This window comes from Amia ocellicauda, chromosome 7 (genome assembly GCF_036373705.1).
Source record: "Amia ocellicauda isolate fAmiCal2 chromosome 7, fAmiCal2.hap1, whole genome shotgun sequence".
Classification (NCBI taxonomy): domain Eukaryota; kingdom Metazoa; phylum Chordata; class Actinopteri; order Amiiformes; family Amiidae; genus Amia; species Amia ocellicauda.
In genome coordinates, this window is record NC_089856.1 from 10,566,534 (window position 1) to 10,586,160 (window position 19,627).

A 19,627-nucleotide genomic window follows, 5' to 3' on the forward strand; every position below is an offset into this window, starting at 1 on the left:
CAGGGTTAGAGCAGCCATGTGTGTCACTATTACAGAAGCAGTTACAGTGAGAGGAGTCAAAGTGCTAGAAACACAGGAGTAATCAGGAGCCGCAGGGAGTGAATCAGTGCAATAAAGATGTGGGAGGTAAATGTCCAGTACTGTAGTGTCCAGGAGAGGTGCACTTGAAACCAAACGATTGAAAGATTTGCTTGGGAGACAATATAACTTGAATACAGACAGGTTTTCTTTCTGTGCAACTCCAGGATGTGGTTTGAGACATGTATGCTGGTAAATAACTGATATCAGATCTCCTGCAAAGAGACAAAAACCACGAGTCTGTCACTGGCGATGCTGAGAAGTCACGGTCTTTGCCTTACACCTCACTTTGTGTTAAGCAGTCGAGTATGATTCACACGCACACACATTTCAAGGTGCTTGTTTCCTTAGGAACCTTTTCAGTTTGCAGTCGTTCAGCTCCTGGCTCTTACACAGCAGCACCGGCTCAGCAGCCAATACAGAAAACAGGAGGCTGCAGTATTGCTTATGTAGACAAGCGATATGCCAGCAAGGGATTGTGAGATGTTGCATTGTCTAGAGAACAAATCAGGTGGCGTTCTGTCATTGTGTTTGTGAACATATAAAAGGCACACACAGTCAGACTTGAAGGGTAGAAATATGAAAGGTGAACTCTAGCCTCATGTGAGTTCAGGAGTATGTACAACCCCAACAGACATATGCAGAAGGGAAAGAGAGCTGAGTTTGGCTCAGGGATCTGGGAACGATGATATGGACATGAGGACGAGGCCACCAGTCCCCCGTCCTCTGTCCCCAAACTAGGAGGAATGATCCAAGGAGCTGCTGCAAAGGCGGTGTGTGGGGGTTGAGGAGGGATGCAAAGCAAAGAATGCTGGGAAAATGTGTTTGATGCCAGATACTTATGCTCTGGAAAGTGGAAGTCAGGTGCACGATTGGGGCTATACTCCTTCTGAACTTCAGTTTAAACTCCATGTAGCTATAATATGATTGCTTGAATTATCCTGTTAAAGAGTCTTATGTGTTAATTAATAAGATTACTAGTATAATATTAGTTTACTACTAAGTTAAATCAACTACCTATTCTTCTACACTCTTTTGCTCCATTTTGAAGGCAATTGGGGGGACATCCTGTTAACAATAATAATCTTAATTTTTTATAGCGCCTTTCATAAATACATATCAAAAAGTGCTTTAACTACAATAAATACAATAACCTGCCCACCATAAACACAACTGCAGCCCAGTGAAGTGAAAACATATCCTCCATGTTTAGCACACATCCCCACCCATGAGTCATGCTGCAAACTAAGCTGCCATTATCAAAGAGAACAGCTCCTCCTTCCCTCTCTCTCTCTCTCTCCCTTGCGGCCACACGCTGGAAGCTCAGATGTCCACAATACATTACTTAATACAATACTGTCTGGAAGAAAAATGAACACTGCACAAGGTTACATGAATAAAATCATAGCATTGCCCCCGGGCTTCTAAATAAAAAGTTTATCAACACCATTTTTTATATATATATACACAGACGGGTGACAAATGAAAGGAAAAACCAACATAAAGTGTCTCAGTAATGCTCTTGGCACTACGAGTCTCTGGACTCTGCTGGAGGGATGAACACTATTCTTCCAAAAGATATTCTCTCATTTGGTGTTTTGATGATGGAGAGCGCTGTCTAGTACGTCAGTCCAAAATCTCCCATAGGTGTTCAACTGGGTTGAGATCTGGTGACTGCGAAGGCCATATCATATGATTCACATCATTTTCATACTCATCACACCATTCAGTGAGCCCTCGTGCCCTGTGGATGGGGGCATTGTCATCCTGGAAGAGACTACTCCCATCAGAATAGAAATGTTTCACCATAGGATAAAGGTGATCACTCAGAATAACTTTGTAATGACTTGCAGTGACCCTTCCCTCTAAAGGGACAAGTGGACCCAAAGCATGCCAGGAAAATAGGTCCCAGAGCATAACAGAGCCTCGGGACCCCCTCACTGTAGGGGTCAAGCAGTCAGGCCTGTACCGTTCTCCTGGTGTCGCCACAAATGCACTCGCCCACTTGTCGAGAATATGGTGAAAGATAACTCATCTGACCATATCACTTTTTTGTCTCTGTAGACTAGTGCCTATGGTGCCCCAATAATGACCCCTCTTTCAAAGTCACTTAGATCCTTTCCTCTTGCCATCTTGATCCAAAATCGAGGTCACCTGGGCATGCTCAGCATTTTTATACATGCCACAGAGCATGATAGGATATTTATTGCTTAATTGTATCATGCATTACACCTGTTTGGATGCATCTGCATTCGTTATGTTCCTCCACTCATTTATTCAGGTTTTTCCTCTAATTTGTCACCCGTCTGTACACACACACAAACTACAGGGCCAAAGTATGTGGACACCTGCTCGTCAAACATCTCATTCCACAATCATGGGCATTAATATGGAGTTGGTCCCCCCTTTGCTGCTATAACAGCCTCCACTCTTCAGGGAAGGCTTTCCACTAGATGTTGGAACATTACTGCAGGGATTTGCTTCCATTCAGTCACAAGAGCATCAGTGAGGTCGGGCACTGGTGTTGGGTCTCACAGTCGACGTTCCAATTCATCCCAAAGGTGTTCGATGAGGTTGAGGTCAGGGCTCTGAGCAGGCCAGTCAAGTTCTTCCACACCGATCTCAACAAGCTAGTTCTCTATGGACCTCGCTTTGTGCATGAGGGGATTGTCCAGCCAACACTTGGCATTGCACATGGTGATCTTAGGCTTGTGTGTGGCTGCTTGGCCATGGAAACCCATTTCATGAAGCTCCCAATGAACAATTCTTGTGCTGATGTTGCTTCCAGAGGCGATTTGGAACTCGATAGTGATTGTTGCAAAGGAGGACAAATTATTTTATTGCCCTTCAGCACTCGGCGGTCCCGTTCTGTGAGCTTGTGTGGCCCACAACTTCACTGCTGAGCTGTTGTTTCTCCTAGACGTTTCCACTTCACAATAACAGCACTTACAGCTGTAGAATGGTAGACATTTGACAATTTGCCTTGTTGGAAAGGTGGCATCCTATAACAGTGCCACGTTGGAAGTCACTGAGCTCTTCTACTGCCAATGTTTGTCTATGGAGATTGCATGGCTATGTGCTTGATTGTCCACATACTTCTGGCCATGTAGTATACTGTATATACACTCACCTAAAGGATTATTAGGAACACCATACTAATACTGTGTTTGACCCCCTTTCGCCTTCAGAACTGCCTTAATTCTACGTGGCATTGATTCAACAAGGTGCTGAAAGCATTCTTTAGAAATGTTGGCCCATATTGATAGGATAACATCTTGCAGTTGATGGAGATTTGTGGGATGCACATCCAGGGCACGAAGCTCCCGTTCCACCACATCCCAAAGATGCTCTATTGGGTTGAGATCTGGTGACTGTGGGGGCCAGTTTAGTACAGTGAACTCAGTGTCATGTTCAAGAAACCAATTTGAAATGATTCGACCTTTGTGACATGGTGCATTATCCTGCTGGAAGTAGCCATCAGAGGATGGGTACATGGTGGTCATAAAGGGATGGACATGGTCAGAAACAATGCTCAGGTAGGCCGTGGCATTTAAACGATGCCCAATTGGCACTAAGGGGCCTAAAGTGTGCCAAGAAAACATCCCCCACACCATTACACCACCACCACCAGCCTGCACAGTGGTAACAAGGCATGATGGATCCATGTTCTCATTCTGTTTACGCCAAATTCTGACTCTACCATCTGAATGTCTCAACAGAAATCGAGACTCATCAGACCAGGCAACATTTTTCCAGTCTTCAACTGTCCAATTTTGGTGAGCTTGTGCAAATTGTAGCCTCTTTTTCCTATTTGTAGTGGAGATGAGTGGTACCCGGTGGGGTCTTCTGCTGTTGTAGCCCATCCGCCTCAAGGTTGTACGTGTTGTGGCTTCACAAATGCTTTGCTGCATACCTCGGTTGTAACGAGTGGTTATTTCAGTCAAAGTTGCTCTTCTATCAGCTTGAATCAGTCGGCCCATTCTCCTCTGACCTCTAGCATCAACAAGGCATTTTCGCCCACAGGACTGCCGCATACTGGATGTTTTTCCCTTTTCACACCATTCTTTGTAAACCCTAGAAATGGTTGTGCGTGAAAATCCCAGTAACTGAGCAGATTGTGAAACACTCAGACCGGCCCGTCTGGCACCAACAACCATGCCACGCTCAAAATTGCTTAAATCACCTTTCTTTCCCATTCAGACATTCAGTTTGGAGTTCAGGAGATTGTCTTGACCAGGACCACACCCCTAAATGCATTGAAGCAACTGCCATGTGATTGGTTGGTTAGATAATTGCATTAATGAGAAATTGAACAGGTGTTCCTAATAATCCTTTAGGTGAGTGTACACTACCAGTCAAAAGTTTTAGAACACCTCAAGTTTTCCAGTTTTTATTGAAATGTATGCAGTTTCACGTCTCAATGTACTCTGAAATTAAAGTATAGAACAAATAAACAATTGGAGATAAAAAAAAGGAATTGTTTTGTTTAACACAATTTAACCCCTTAAGCTGACAACCCCCTCTGGTACCCTATCCGTGTGCTTCTCTTTAATCCCATGTGTACTCTTCACTGTTGTGCTGTTTGGTATCTAACGATATGAAGCATTCTCTGATGTGAAAAATTTGTTTTTTATACCCCCGCATTTACACTCTGCATTCTGAAATGGAGGGTGGGGGGATACTTGGTCTGAGTAGGAATACAAAATCTCTGAAAATATTGACAGTGATGACATATTCTGTCTACTGATCAAAATAAGACCATCCACATTTTGGTAGAAGCAACACACACCCGTGGAGAGCTCGAAATGTCAAGATGGAAAACTCTGTTTACAGTGTACTAATACACAACGATTTTACATCATTGGATCTGAACTTCTCTGTCTTTGATAGAACATAACATAATGATGAGCCAAAACAAGCCTATATGCAAAGAAATCCGATCGAAACTGAGCCCGTCTGAATGAGACACCCCCCCCACCCAGAGCACATTTACCTCCCGGACACTGAATGACGGCGGGCGACACAGAAAACTGTAAATCAGATGTGTCTGAGAATGAAATGCGCTGGTAGCCAAGAGAATAAGCTTTCAAACAATGAGTGCATTTTAGGAATACAGTCTCACCTCTATGCACAGGAGCTGTCAAATAATGCTTAAGAGGGTGTAGTAACACAGTATATAACTCTGAAATGTACATTATCTTTCAGTTTTTGTTAACCTACACTTTTTTTTTTTTAACCTCTGGCAGTTTACCGCTTACCGTTGTATAATTTAAGATTATTCATTGGACTTCATATAAAAACCGGAAAAATTGGGGTGTTCTAAAACTTTTGACCGGTAGTGTATATATACATACACACACACACACATATTATATATACATATTTATATATACATATTATATATATAACTACTGTTGTTAACAATCTAAAAAGCTATACCTTTTCCCTGATTTGCAATAAGATACCTAGTTCCTAGTTATGGCCACCAGAGGGAGCACCGAGGTCGGTTAACTAAAATAAATCGACTACACCATGCCAGTCGAGTATAAAGTGACAGTAATTTGGGCCAAGCCCAGTTCTGCTACTTAATGGGCAAAAGATGAGGCTTGGACACCCTTGTCCCTTACGACATGTCCCTGTCCCCTATGACACACCCTTGTCCCCTACGACATGCCCCTGTCCCCTATCCCCTGTACCCTACATCTTGACAGCACTTAGCTTTCACCGTCCAGGATGTAGGAAGTCTCTTACTGTACTTGTGTAAATTGTAATTGGAATTTGTAAAATGTATTATTTTTAATTGCTATGTTTTAGCTAAGTTGAACTTGTAATGATTGATGCCTTGTACTTCTCTGTATTTTTGCACTTATGTTGTTAGTCGCCAATAAGGGCGATAAGGGCGTCTGCCAAGAAATAAAAACTATAATAATAAAAAAAAAAATAATAATGACATACCCTTGTCCCCTACGACATGCCCCTGTCCCCTGTGACACGCTATTGTCCATATTGTATGACTGATCTGACTGATACACCGAGCAGCTGCCTGTGTCACCAGTCCTGGAGTTTTAGTTGATGTGTGTATGATATCATGCAGTGTACTCTTGCTGATCCTCTTGTAAGATTGTGATTGTTATTATTTGTATTATTCAATCACAATCTGCTCCCAAATGTTTTTATGATAGACACACGAAACTTCAAAACAGATGGAAGTGATACTACATGATACACAAGGGGTTGCTTGTTCTGTTTTATGTACAGTACAATACAGTACAGTATTTTTAAAATGCAGTGCATTACAATACAGCAACATATATTACAGTAGGCCTACAATACAGGGTATTACAGTACAGTATATTAGTGCTTCTCTAGGGCTACATAGTAAGCAGTACAAATAATTGTACATGCTAATAATGATCTATAATAAGCATTTAGACTAAACCTGAAACATCTAACTATGCAATAATATGGATTCATTCATATGACACTTCTTGGCTGTGCTATTCCACTGCTTGCTCCATATTTGTTCCACTTCCATATTAAAGAGGTTATGATCTAAAAATGACTAAATTAGTTTTGGGATATGTTTTATACTACTGCTACTAGCCGACAGTCACACAGTCACTTATGCACAATAATCCTAAACAAAACGGTGAAGAAACTGCACCTTAGTCTACAGAATATCAACACAATATCACTGACACTAACCTACACACTACCATATCTAACCGTACCGTGTGACATGCTGACCAAGTTTCCTCTGATATTAGTTGCATGGTGTATATTTGAGGCCTCCACAAATAATTGAATATCTTGCCTCTTGGTACACTTTCCCTCTTTCTATTTAATTCATATATTTCTGTACATATCTATTCACCTGAAGTCTTTATCTAAAGCACCTAAAACAGAAGCCAGTGTGTATCTAGTGTATCTAGCGGGCACGATTTTATTTTGGTGCTTTCTCCTAGCAGTGCGTCCTCCAGACCAGAGGCGTCGCTGCAGGCACGTTGTCTCCCTAACCCTGGCGAGAGGGACGGGGATGTTTCTTGCCTTGGCACTTCCCCGCAGCTCGGTTGTAAACAGATGATATAATGTAACTGTGGCAGCAGTTTCACTACAGATAGTGGCAGACCAACTAGTAATTGTGCCCGGCTTAGGAGCACAGACGCATGAGCTTGTAATACACTACAGCTTGCACCGTATCGGAGGGGCCGGCGCTGCCTTTCATTTAAATGAACAGCAGCCCATTCCATTAGAACTTCTCTTCGGATCTTGATTTATTGATCGATTTGTTATTCCTCATGGGGATCAATAAGATTTATATCAGTATAGGCTATGCCACCTTCGGGGTGCTGATGGGCTTCTCGGCTTTCTTCGTCTGGAACGTCGCTTTCAGGCAGCCGTGGACCGGCGCGATGGGAGGCTTGTCAGGTACCGTGAACAGCAGCCTCTAATGTGGACAGATGTCAGGTGTGGGACTCGTTAGAAAAGCCGAGCTGATAATGAGCTCAGCCGCCTCTGCTGAAGGGGACAGACAGCGCGGTCTTGTTATGGCACTTGTGTGCTGTGTGTCGCCCGGGGTATTGTGGGCTGCTGTGTGAGATGAGACTTATTCTGGACGGATTAGCCATACTGGATCTGTGCTTAATAGCACGGTTCTGATCCGAATTAAGGCCCCTGTCCAGAGTCTACAGCCCGGTCTTTGAACCGGAGCATTTGAACTGAAACTGAAAAAGCTTTGGTTGGAAGTGCCGGTACCACACGTTACCTTAAATAGGTGGACAGGTGCTGACCTGTTAGAGTGAATGCATGTTTTTAATTATAGTGTATTTATTATTTTATATCATGTATTAAAGCAATGTATTATAAGCAACTACAACTTAGCAGTGGGACGTTTTGCACTTGACAGTTTTGGGGCAGTATGCAAATTATTATATATCTGATCGTGAATATAAATATTGGGAGCGGGTTGATTATATATCGTTAATTACTTTTCTTTGTAGTTTTAGTTTTATAGCGCCACACACTATGTACGCAGTATCATTGCAAATTCAGTTTTGTGGAGATGCATATGATGAAACGTTCACCGTTGAGTGACTATAAAGTAATTAAAAAACCAAATATTTTCTGTGCACATTATGTATATTATAAGAAGGGCATGCATTCAGGTAATCAGTCAGTAAAACCACCCTCATGTAAGTTGGTAAAATAGAGAGAACTTTTAAATTCCCAGGCAGCTTCCCCTGGGGGTAAAATATGCAGTCCTGTCAGTTCCTATTTGGAAAGATACTTGTTTGTTTTGGGAGCTCCGGTTACCTACATTATAAACACCCTTGCAAAGTGTGGCTCACTGGTGCCACACTTTCCTTAACCGATTTATGTATCTGTTAATGCTGCAGCCGTGCATTTTTGGACCAACCTGAGGACCGACCAGACTGTAGTTGACCTTGACCTTTGTGCAATAGTGGACTTTGAGATGGCCTGCATGTTAGCCTCTGATAGGCCTTTTGCCAATGATTAACGGCCCTGCGCTGGTGCCTCTGCCCGTGAAGCTGTCAGGGCTGAGTGTTCATCGATAGCATGGTTTCATATCAGATGAGGAGGAGGAAGCTAGTCTCTGACCTAGAAAATGCACAGAGTGGAAGGAAGCTTCTTTAAAACAGCCATTAGAAAGACCCCTATTTCTCTTGGCCTAAAGGAACATCTATGTTTTTTAAATGCACACAGTTCCAAATGTGCACGTTCCTCTTCTTCCTGGTCTAGCTGTGCAAATATCTTTTTAGGGGGTGGGGGGGGGGGTGAGATCCAGCTAAATCAAAACAGGCTTCCAAACATGTATAGGCTTTAAAGAAGTACTGAAGGGTGTGGCGGGTTAAAGAATGATGTCCCGCAGGAAAAAACGTTTGGGAGCAAACCGGGCCAACAGTATAGGATGGGTCGACTCCTGTCACTTCCCAAATAACTGCTGAGGTCAGTGGGAGCCACGGATTTAATGCATTGTTTTGGAAAAGGCATTCTCAGATCGGCTACTCTTAAAACAGCACGTTGTTCCGTTTTCAAACCAAAGGCAGGAACAGCATGACTCTATCTAGATTACAGTTGTTGTTTTTTTCAGGACAATTAGAGCATGCAAAGCAAAGGGGTAAAACTAAATTGACCTGGCAATTTATTTAGTTTTTAAATGGGGGGTTTATCTAGCAAAAAAGAAAAATCAACAAAATATGACCTAAAAATATGAGATATTTGATCTCTACAACTTTGCCAGTTTTGAGGGCTGTGTGGGAGCGAACTGATTTTGTTCCCCAATCAGTGAATTAACAATGTAGGACAGTGTTTCAGTGCTGGTGTGTCAGGACTGGTTAGTGGAATCAACAGGATTTGAAGGTTGGAGGAGTGGAGATACTCTGCACCAGCTGATGCACATTTTGCAGGGTGGGCTGTGTGGCTCTGTATAGCCCTGCAACAGGAAAAGTGGAATTGTTTAATAAACCTGAAAGCTTTGGGCAGTTGCTAAGCTATAAAGTGTAGCTGAGGTAGCGATCCTTAAACAGATGTTTTTTCGGTCATATCGGGGGGGGGATTTGAGTGTTGTGCACATAGACGGGGTGGTCCAGTGCTTAAGCTGGTGACCAGGTGCTCAGATTCTTGATGGCGTACAATTAGAACAATCCTTTATTTTCTCTCTCGCATTGTTCATTTGTGTGGCAGACACATGTATCCCAGGCATTATTTGCTGTTTTTTAATGCATCAGGACGATGTTCAGGAGGTTATATTGATATATTTGTTTTGAATTGACCTGGCTTTATATTAAACATTCTTGTTTCACAACCTGGCTGTTGATTTGTTTGCCCTTTAGTCAGTGCAGTCGTTGAGAGGCAGCCTGACTGTGCCAGCCTCTCCATCTGGGCACCGTGCCAGCCCTGGACTATCACACGGGACCCTGGCACCCCCATGCCAGCGACTGTCCTTCTGAAAAGCTGTGCACAGTTCCAGCTCTGCAGAGTTGCTGTGCTCCTGATTTTAAAGTTATAACATTTCCCTTTTTTGTTCCTTTTCGCTTGTTAATTATCGTTCGGTTGCAGTTGCCGGGGGTTTCTCTGTCGCTGTTGTTTGACTGAGACGGGGAAACAATTCAGTGATGCACACTTTGTTGCATCCCACTAATATGCTGTGCAAGACTGACATCACTTCCTCTGCAAGTATTATGAGGACCCCTTTAGAAACTCCTGATATTTTTTCAGATTTTCAAATTGTCAGTTAATAGATATGGCAGTGAATTAGCCTTTCTTTATTCTGAGAGACCTAACACTATACACCATTGTATTGCATCAGTAGGCTACCTGCCACATTGTACGCCGCTGAAATGTTTTTGTTTCCATTGTGGACCCAAAATTGTGGAACAGACACGCTTGCGAAAAGTAATATATTCATCATTCTTAACCCCTAAAGTCTGTGTTACACTGAGAATGCAGGCGGTAAATGTGGCTGGCTGTTTCAACCGGCAAAGAAGACGTCACCTCATCGGTCTCTCTCCCTCCTTCATTTTTTTAATGCAATGAATCCATTTCGTCAGTTTCAAAAGGAGATGCCTGTCAGCAATTGTCAGTCTGCGGACAAGGAGTGTTTTGAGAACCTGTAATTAGGAGCGGTGTCTGGTGGGGCAGGTCCCTGTCCCATGCTGCTTCTGCATTATGTGTGTCAAGGAAAACAAAGGGGGTTCTTGTCTTAGGATATAGCATGGGAGATATGGAGGCATGCGAGAGAGAACCAGAGCTGTCGTGTCTCTTTAACAAGTTAAAAACATGGGCCCCTTGCATGAGAAGCTCAAATCATAGCTGGCCAGGCTGAAAATCGATATTACCAACAGCAGTATAAAAAAGGACCCACACTGTGACTGTTGGGTTGTAGTAGAGCTCATGTGCTATGTAGAGCTTTTGTTTGCGAAGGGCCCCGTAACTGCCAGGATGGGTTGCAATATCCTGGACCACAGTGTACAGAATGGGCATGGGTTACACTTTATGGGGAGGGTCTGGACGTCTACCAACATGATAATGCTGTCAGTTGGGAGTGTAAGGCAGTGTTTCAAGGAGTAAGGCATTGAAAACAACTTGATGGCCCTGACCTCAACTGTGTAGATTAGAACACGACCGTGATCAACTGGAACAGTGAACCTGGACCAAAAACAAAAACCCTGTAAATACCAACGTCTCTCGCTAAGCTGGTAACTGCAGTTTTGTGACAGAAAGGCAGAGTATTGTTCTAAACCTCTGCCTAGACCCTATTAAATTAATTTGAAATCACTGTCGGTTGCATCCTGTTTGTTACGTAATACATTTTGTAATGAAGTGTACTCTGCTCCACTCAAAAGACATACAAAGTCCTCAATTCAACCCGAGCCCTACTGGCATCACTCAGCAAATTTGGGTTTGAGAACCATGACTAAGTTTAATTTTGTTTTTGTGGATATAACTTCTTGTGACCGGACATAAAAAAGGCCCTTCTGCAGCTCGCGTTTCCTGTTTAGGTCACAGGCCGATCGGCAGCTGGGGATCGAAACAGGAACGGGGTCCAGTTTACGTTCCCTTTGAAAGATTGTGCCGAGTCATGCTAGGCCCAGCAGAGCCCACATGACAAGGGCTGCCCTGCTGAGTCATGTTGTGAGGACTCCTATAGTCAGCAATCCAGAAGAGAGCGGGTCACGGTTACAGTAGCCTCTCATCAATGTCAGACATTAAAAAAATATATAATTATGATTGTAAAAAAAATGATATCCCAAATACACTTTTGTCTTTAGCATCCATATTGTTGTTTGTTTTCTGTGGAGTCAAACGCATGCAAGAGGCTCTTCCTCCCTGCGTCTCGTGAGGCACTGGAGGGATTTGAGAACACGGTGTGCTGTGGAGGCTGATGAATGACACACTAACTCTTTCAAAGGACTCTTTCCCAGCATTTCAGTGGCTCGTGCCTTGCAAGGAAAGCAGGTATTGTGTTTGAAGCCAAGAAATACTTCCCCAGAGCCGGAAGAACTGGAAAAGCCCTTCAAACTTAATTGATCTGTTGAGGCGAGAATTTCTCTCTGGCATTACATATGTCTTGCAGTACCCAGTGACTGTAACTGACTCTTAGGAGGATTAGATGCTGGCAGTCAACTTATGTTATAACTTAACCTGTGATTTTTACTGAATACAAACCCATCCTTTCATTTTTTTAAACCCCCTCTCCGGTCTGGGCGCTTCCTGTGTGTTAGTTATTCCAGTGGAGGGCAGCACACGTTAGCTTGATGTAGCAGTTTAATATGCAGAGTCAGGCCAGAGAGGGAACCACATTTTAGGATCTGGGGAAGTTATAAAAGTCATAAATCACATGCATCTTATATGTATTTCGCTGACGGCATGATTTCCATCGTGTTTGATAAGAGTGGAACAGATGTTTTAGTTTTGTTTTCTGGGTGAGCTATACAATTATTTGATATACATATAAATATAGTTTTTGTTTTCTGCAGTGCGAGCGATCGAAGTGGAGTCTATTTATGATAAAGAAAAATGCAAAATCTCAAATAAGTGTGTTGCATCATGGGAAGTGTGCAGACCCCTTTTTTAATAAATAAATCTCCCAGTGTTACAAAAACCTAAAAGGAACTCTTTAAAGTTAGCCTTTGTGTTCCTGTCTAAAACGCTGTGTATAAAAGCACAGTCAGGCACTACTTCAGTCACCACTACAGCACTGCACTTGTTATGCTCACTGTTGTGATGTTTGTTTCTGTAGGTGTGCTGGCTCTCTGGGCCCTGATCACTCACATCATGTATGTGCAAGATTACTGGCGCACCTGGCTGAAGGGACTCAAGTTCTTCCTCTGCATTGGGGGGCTGTTCTTCGTGTTGGCGGTGGTGGCCTTCGTCACCTTCCTCTCCCTCGCCATCACCCAGCACCAGTGTGAGTGCCCTCCGTGCCCCTCCCCTCCGTACCCGCAGTGCGGCGCTCTGCCAGGGCACGCCTGCCAACAAACACACGCCAATTATCCTCGCTAGCAACTGTGGTAGCTTCTAATTCCTCATTAAAACCTCATCATATGATAATACTGTTGCCAAATATACTTTAAACAAACCCCCCAAAAACTAAACAAAATGATTTCCACCACACATTTTTTGTATAGAAACACCAGGCCCTGGGAATGCTGTCTGAGCCCAAGCTGAGGAGATGTCTCAAGAGAAAGGGACTGGTGGTGTTTTGTCACACCGGTCTGTAAATCCTGTTCTGCAGCTCGTCTTTCTAAATTCCTGTCATTCCTGCTGGGTATTAGTATTATTTTTGTATTATCTTAGTGGACACCCTTAATCAGGGTGTGCTGCAACATTTGATGAAGCATAAAAGCAAATATATGCCTGCGCATTTGAATGGGGTTTTTCACTTGACTGTCTGGGCTGGATTACTCAAAATAAAGCCCCTCTCACACTAGCCACACTAAGACAACCCTGCCCTAGTTACGACACCGTGTCCAGCAGGGTCTGGGGCGGGCTCTCTCAGTGCCATTTATTTAGATGTGTCCGATCGGCGGTCACTGAAGGAAGTAGCGTTGGCTTCTGTACCAATTGGAATGCGTCTTGGACTGGAGGGGGCGTGACTTTTCTCCACTTGTCTCCCTTCTGCAGCGTTGACCGATCCCAAGAGCTACTACCTGTCCTGCGTGTGGAGCTTCCTCACTCTGAAGTGGGCCTTCCTGCTGGGCCTGTACTCGCACCGGTATCGCAAGGAGTTTGCCGACATCAGCATCCTGAGTGATTTCTGAAGGAAAAGTGAGACCTGGGGTGAAAGAGAGAGAGAGTGTGAGAAAGGAGACAGGAGATAGGGTTGATGCTGTGAGGGGAGCCTAGGGTGTCCTTGATTTTCTGCCCTTCCCCCCCACCCACCCACTCCTGCGTTGGGCTGTACTTGATTGCCACAGAGACACCAGGGACAGGGCTTCAATTCAGCTGGGTGATCTCCTTTCCTTGATTTTTTTTTAATACATTTCTTTTTGTATAACAATATATATATATATATATATATATATATATATATGGTTCTCCTGTGAGTCACATGTGCTGATTGTTTAGTGCAGATCTTGCTTTGTTTCAGCTTTTGTTCCCCCCCAATCTGTTCAAAAAGGTCCTGTCCCAAGACATGCAGAGTTCAGAGGCGGAAGGATCAGAGTCCATTCTGGTTGTGTTTTTGAAAGCAACAAAATTCTAGATCACCTGACTAATCAACACAATATAGGAAATTAGAAACCCTTCAGTGGATTCTGCTTATAGCAGTGTATTTAATTACACATTTAAAATCACTCACGACAGACTCTGTTACCGTTCTCTTCAAAAATACGTCTACAGATGGACAGTATTTGCTCGATTGATAGACTATTATTAGCCATGTGACATCTGAAAATGCTTGTAAATCGCTTGCAATGATCCTGTATCTCAATGGGCAGTGTCGCTTTGTAACAAGGTAGGAAACAACGTTTTAGCAGTTCACTGATTGCAGACTGGAGGTTTTTTTCTTCTTTTCAGCCAGCGAGGTGTAAGGAGAGCAAAGTCATTGCTTTGACATATGTGGTCACGTTCAAAAGTATTCATGACCCTTGGTACAAATGGACATAAATGCATCATGCTTATATAGCCATTTAGAAAAGTGAACTGTTTCTTTCCTTTCCTCTGTGTGGCTGGGCTCCCCATCTTGTGTGTGAAAGTGAAATCTCCTGGTTACTGTGGTCTGGGTCTGAGGAATCATGTCACACAGACAATGGCTACTGCTTTAGCCAGCTCCCTCTCTGCCTAGTTCAGTCTCATTTGTTTTCCTGATTTCCCTGTGGTGAAAACAGAGATGTACTTTGTTCTGGGTTTGTTTTTTTCCCCACTGATTGACGCTCTTCTAAATCTGCCACACGACACCCGACAGCAAACTGTCGAGTGAGAATACAATTGTATGTAAAAAAAAACAATGTGATGAATTGGAACAAGTGTAAGTCGCCCCCGCTAATGGTGTCTGCTAAGAAATGTAAGAATAATAATAATAATAATAATAATAATAATAATAATAATAAATACAGCCATGGGAGAAGAGTGCTGGGCTGCTCTGCCAGAGGGTTTTGGATGATGTGGGGGGGGCAAAAACATATTCTAGGCTGGATGAGAGCGGGTATCTGTAAATTTGGATTTGGGCATTAAATATAAAACAAAATATGCTACTGTTCTTCTCTGGATAAGATTGTCTGCCAAGGAAAAAAAATATTTTTAAATGTATTTAATATTTTAACTTTTATTTATGTTAGTTTTACATTTTTGGCATTAAAGAGACGAGCAAAACTCAAGTCTGATAATGATTTTGGATTGGGGGAAAAAATAAAATCCACATTATGACGATCTTCCAGCCGGATGTCACTGTAACTGGACTCTCCCCTCCCTGCTTGGCAGAAGACAGTAGATAGGCAGTAGAGAACCCTTCGGGGGATACAATGCAATGCAGAACTGCGGTCGAATACTGTAGGGAATATACTAAATATACCTTTTTTTTTTCTTTCACCTTATATTGAGTCTCATGCTGCCAGACCTACACAGACTACCTGTTAACAACCACTTAATCTAGAGGAAATAAGGTTTTAGTTTGGCTAGTAGTTTCCTCACATGCTGCTTATAAAAATGCCACGTTCTCTGTGTGTCTGGCTGCTGTGGTTTCTGTCATTGTGCAGGACTCCTGGACGTCCACCGGGAGGAGCCAGATAAGCGTGTTTCAAATCCTTGCTGCCTCCAGGGTTGTTGCCAGTGAACGGTGAAGCAGCCCACTTGCTTGTTAGCCGATCGGTGCTTCCTTTAGGGTCACTGAGGTCTGAGGTCCTGTCTATGGGTCCAGATGCCACGAGCAGAGCTCACCAAACACTACTTCAGCCGCTAGGATTTGAACAGATACAAGCTGCTATCAAACCAAGAGCTCAGGCTAAACTCCTAGGCTGGAATATTTAGCACACAGACAGCCACCCCCCCCACACACACACACACAATAATAGAACAGTCTATCCTGTGTTATTCGTGACCCCTTTTGGAGTCTGTATTGAGAAGGAAAGGTTGCCTGAAGCCCAGGTGTACAGTTATGTTAAACAGGCAGTGTTTTCCAGAATTAGGGCACAAGTCGACCATATGATGAGCATCGGGACGCACATGAAAAGAGCCACCTGTTGACTATTTCATAACAAGTAGACGAAATGCACAATGTTTTTTTCCTTTTCGAGACAGGCACTCCCATATGAATGTATTCCTCACTTCCTGTGTGGACAGATTGAGACGTGCCCACCTAAATGCCCCATTCAAGCCCCACCTAAACTGCAATTGTCTGCAAGGGGTGAGGTTAATATTGGGGGAAAAAACCTGGACCTTTTTAGTTTTTTTTTGAAAACCCATGTATAACCTAAAGTTGCTCCCTAGATAAGAACATGAGAATATATAGACTATATCATATTTATTTAATTTGTTTTTGGAGCTTTAATATGTACTATGACAAAATATTAATCACAGAAAATGTAACTCACTGAAAGGTCCTATACTTTCTCAAGCCTGTGAATCTTACTGGAAAGAAAATTAGAAAAATAATAGATGGGCAGTAGTAGAGCATAAGTTTTGTTTTGTTTGTTTTCTCCTTTTTAATCCTACTGGGAATTGGGTCTCAGTTTGCACTTTGTTACTTAAAAGAAGATGACTTCTCAATGTCTGTTTCAGTAGTTTCCCTGTAGCTCCACATGCATGCTTGTCACAAGATATTTTTTAACAAAATTATTTGGTAAAAGTAATGTTGGAAAACATACATTTTAAACTTGCACCTTCTTTGAGTTCATGTCTGTTTATTTTAAACCAGACTCTCTTATTCCATCTCATAGTGCAATTGCCGTATAGATTGTATACTTTAGACCTACACATACAGATAAAACAAAAAGTACTTGTGTAAAATTTTGTGTATGTAACAGTGTATTCAAGAGGAAAAAATAATAAAATATTCTTTTATCATTTAGTCTGACTGTGTTTTGTTTCAAACGTGCTTCGTTTCCCGATTCAAGGTGTTCTAACATGAAACGCATCTCAGGCAGACATTTTATTCCGACTGTCCTATAAAATAACATTTGTCTTTGAAATTAATTGGTTTTAATTTGAAATTATACATGATCTGATCTGATTTAGTATGCGGTTAACTGTTACATGAAGAATATAGTATATTTTGACTTATTTAAATAGAGAAATTCTAAAGTTAGTTCTTAATGCATAATCATTCATTATAACATTACATCTACTATAAAATGTAAAAAAAATAAAAAAATACGTAACTAGGGATGCTACCTCTGGGAAAGCAAGGTGGTTGATACTGAAAATACGAATGACTTAAATGTATGAGGTAAGTATTTTCTGCTTGTGTGTTGTGTGTGTAATACATACAGCTCTGGAAAAAATGCAATGCAAATTCTTCTTAAATCAGCATCTCTACATGTATGGCAGCCATTCCATTCCATTCATATTGTTATTAGGAATTTGGGAGAAATGTCAGTTTATAGTAGTAGTAGTTTATAGAATAAAACACAAATGTTAATTTTACCAAAACACATACCTATAAATAGTAAAACCAGAGAAACTGATAATTTTGTAGTGGTCTAAATTTTTTCCAGAGCTGTATATGGGCGAGTAACACATTATTGCTGTAACATCTGCTTTATGAAAATAAAATTAGCATTTGTTTTTAATTTGCAAGAGTGCAAGACACATTTTGTTTTCAATTTAATATGAAAAATACATTTAATGTATTTTTTTCCCCAAGTAGAACTGTTAGAAATAGGCAAGCTTCATACTGTAGATTCTGTAAAAAAAGAAAAGTATGATAAACCCATTTAATTTTGTAGTATAACATACCAGTTTTTTATTTACAAAATTAACTTAGAATCATTTGCCGGCACAGCAATGGCATTAATAAAAAATAATAAGTTATAGTTATATATACTGCTAAAATACTAAATAATAATACTAAAATAATACTGCATTTAGAAGGATTCATATATTAAACAAGAGGCTAATGATCTTGTCTGAGCAAGTTAGCATGAGAGTTGTCACCATTTTACATGAAAAATGTGAAAGTCCACAGGGGGAATTTAAGGTCTACAGCAGTTTTGACTTTTGGTTGTTTTGTCAAAGAAGCAGCACTTATTATTTTTATATTAAAATTGTAGCAACTAGCAAACCTAACCAATTTATCCTGGTAGCAAAGAAAATTGGCCCAGAAAATGAAAAGTTCAGCCCCCATTTCAGCCAAACATTTCTAGTCAAGTATCTGATTTTAGTTATAAAACACATTGCAGGGAGGATATCTGATTTTGTTATATTGTCCTTATAAATTCCAATACTCTATTACTTTTTTCTTTGTGAATTATCTGTTTTACACAAGTGGAGTGAAATTTAATTGGGAATTGAAAGCTGTACATTTAAGTTTAGTTAATTTCTTCCTGTGTCCCTCCAACCAGCTCATCCTCTGTACTGTACTATCACCACTCCATCAGTGCTGTGTAAAATAAACAGTCTTTAAAGTATATGAGTTCAGTAGGAATGTGATGTAAAAGGTCGCATCTGCTAATAATAATCACTCTGTGCTACAGGTCTGCCCCCTGCCGTAATTGTGGCCCCTCACTTCTAGACCCATGGCGGCGGCCCTGTGCTTAACACAAGATAAGGTACAATTACTATTGATAAAAAACACGTTCAACTGCCTTTTCTGGAAGTGCTGCCGCCTAGTGTTCACTATCAGAATCCCTAAACGAGTGAATTGACCGGTGCAAATTGGAAAGTGCCGTACTTTGAAAACAACATGATAAACAACACGTCTTTTGTTGTAAACGGTTTGAAGTTAGTCAATAAAAAAAAAAAACAGCAACACAACACCAGCGTGTAGTATTCTGATGACATGGAAACTGAAAAATAAACCTGCCGTAAAAAACAGCTCCGTAACAATATATTATTAACGCTTTCAAATATAGAAATGTTATCAAATGTTAACTATATTTGATATATTATAGTGATAATGTTAACACAATTTAATATTTAACAATGAATTATATATTTAGTTATCCACATTATTAGGCCTTCACAGCTGTTTTAGATTATTCATTTTTATATATTGATGCAAAGAAGCATTTATTTTTGAATCCCATTTTTTGAAACTTTCAAATGCATGGGTTATCATCAGACATGTCTGAACTTTGATGCTAAACTGCAAGTCAGAAATCAAATGGCATACTTGAGGGGAGAGGGTCTGCTTTACACCAAGAGAAGCCGTGGAACCACATCAGTATTCACCAAGAGAATGAGGGAAATCTCTGCTCTAATATTATTTTAAACCATTGGAGCTCAGTGCATCTTCTGACACTAACCTGCAGATCCTCATTTGAGTCGGTTCAAAGTTCAGGTATTCACGAGAGATCTTTGCGGACAAAACTCAATTTTTTGGTTTCGTTCTTCTCGTCACTGAACTCTGAGCTTAGCACCCGAGAGGGTA

The 19,627-nt window shown here is 41.5% G+C and overlaps 1 protein-coding gene across 1 annotated transcript; it reads left to right on the plus strand.

Annotated features, from left to right (window-relative positions):
• The first annotated feature begins 7,117 nt into the window (after positions 1 to 7,117).
• slc48a1a (solute carrier family 48 member 1a) lies at positions 7,118 to 17,107 on the plus strand. Its single transcript, XM_066708321.1, has 3 exons — positions 7,118 to 7,506; positions 12,842 to 13,009; positions 13,726 to 17,107. The coding sequence occupies exons 1-3, from the start codon at positions 7,377 to 7,379 to the stop codon at positions 13,860 to 13,862; spliced, it is 435 nt and encodes a 144-aa protein (XP_066564418.1). The 5' UTR covers positions 7,118 to 7,376; the 3' UTR covers positions 13,863 to 17,107.
• Positions 17,108 to 19,627: the final 2,520 nt, after the last annotated feature.

Bases quoted from the DNA above. Each gene is read 5' to 3' on its own strand.
- slc48a1a (XM_066708321.1), top strand. From the start codon at position 7,377: ATGGGGATCAATAAGATTTATATCAGTATAGGCTATGCCACCTTCGGG. The intron at 7,507-12,841 runs GTACCGTGAACA...TTGTTTCTGTAG, and splicing joins CGCGATGGGAGGCTTGTCAG to GTGTGCTGGCTCTCTGGGCC. The intron at 13,010-13,725 runs GTGAGTGCCCTC...TCCCTTCTGCAG, and splicing joins CGCCATCACCCAGCACCAGT to CGTTGACCGATCCCAAGAGC.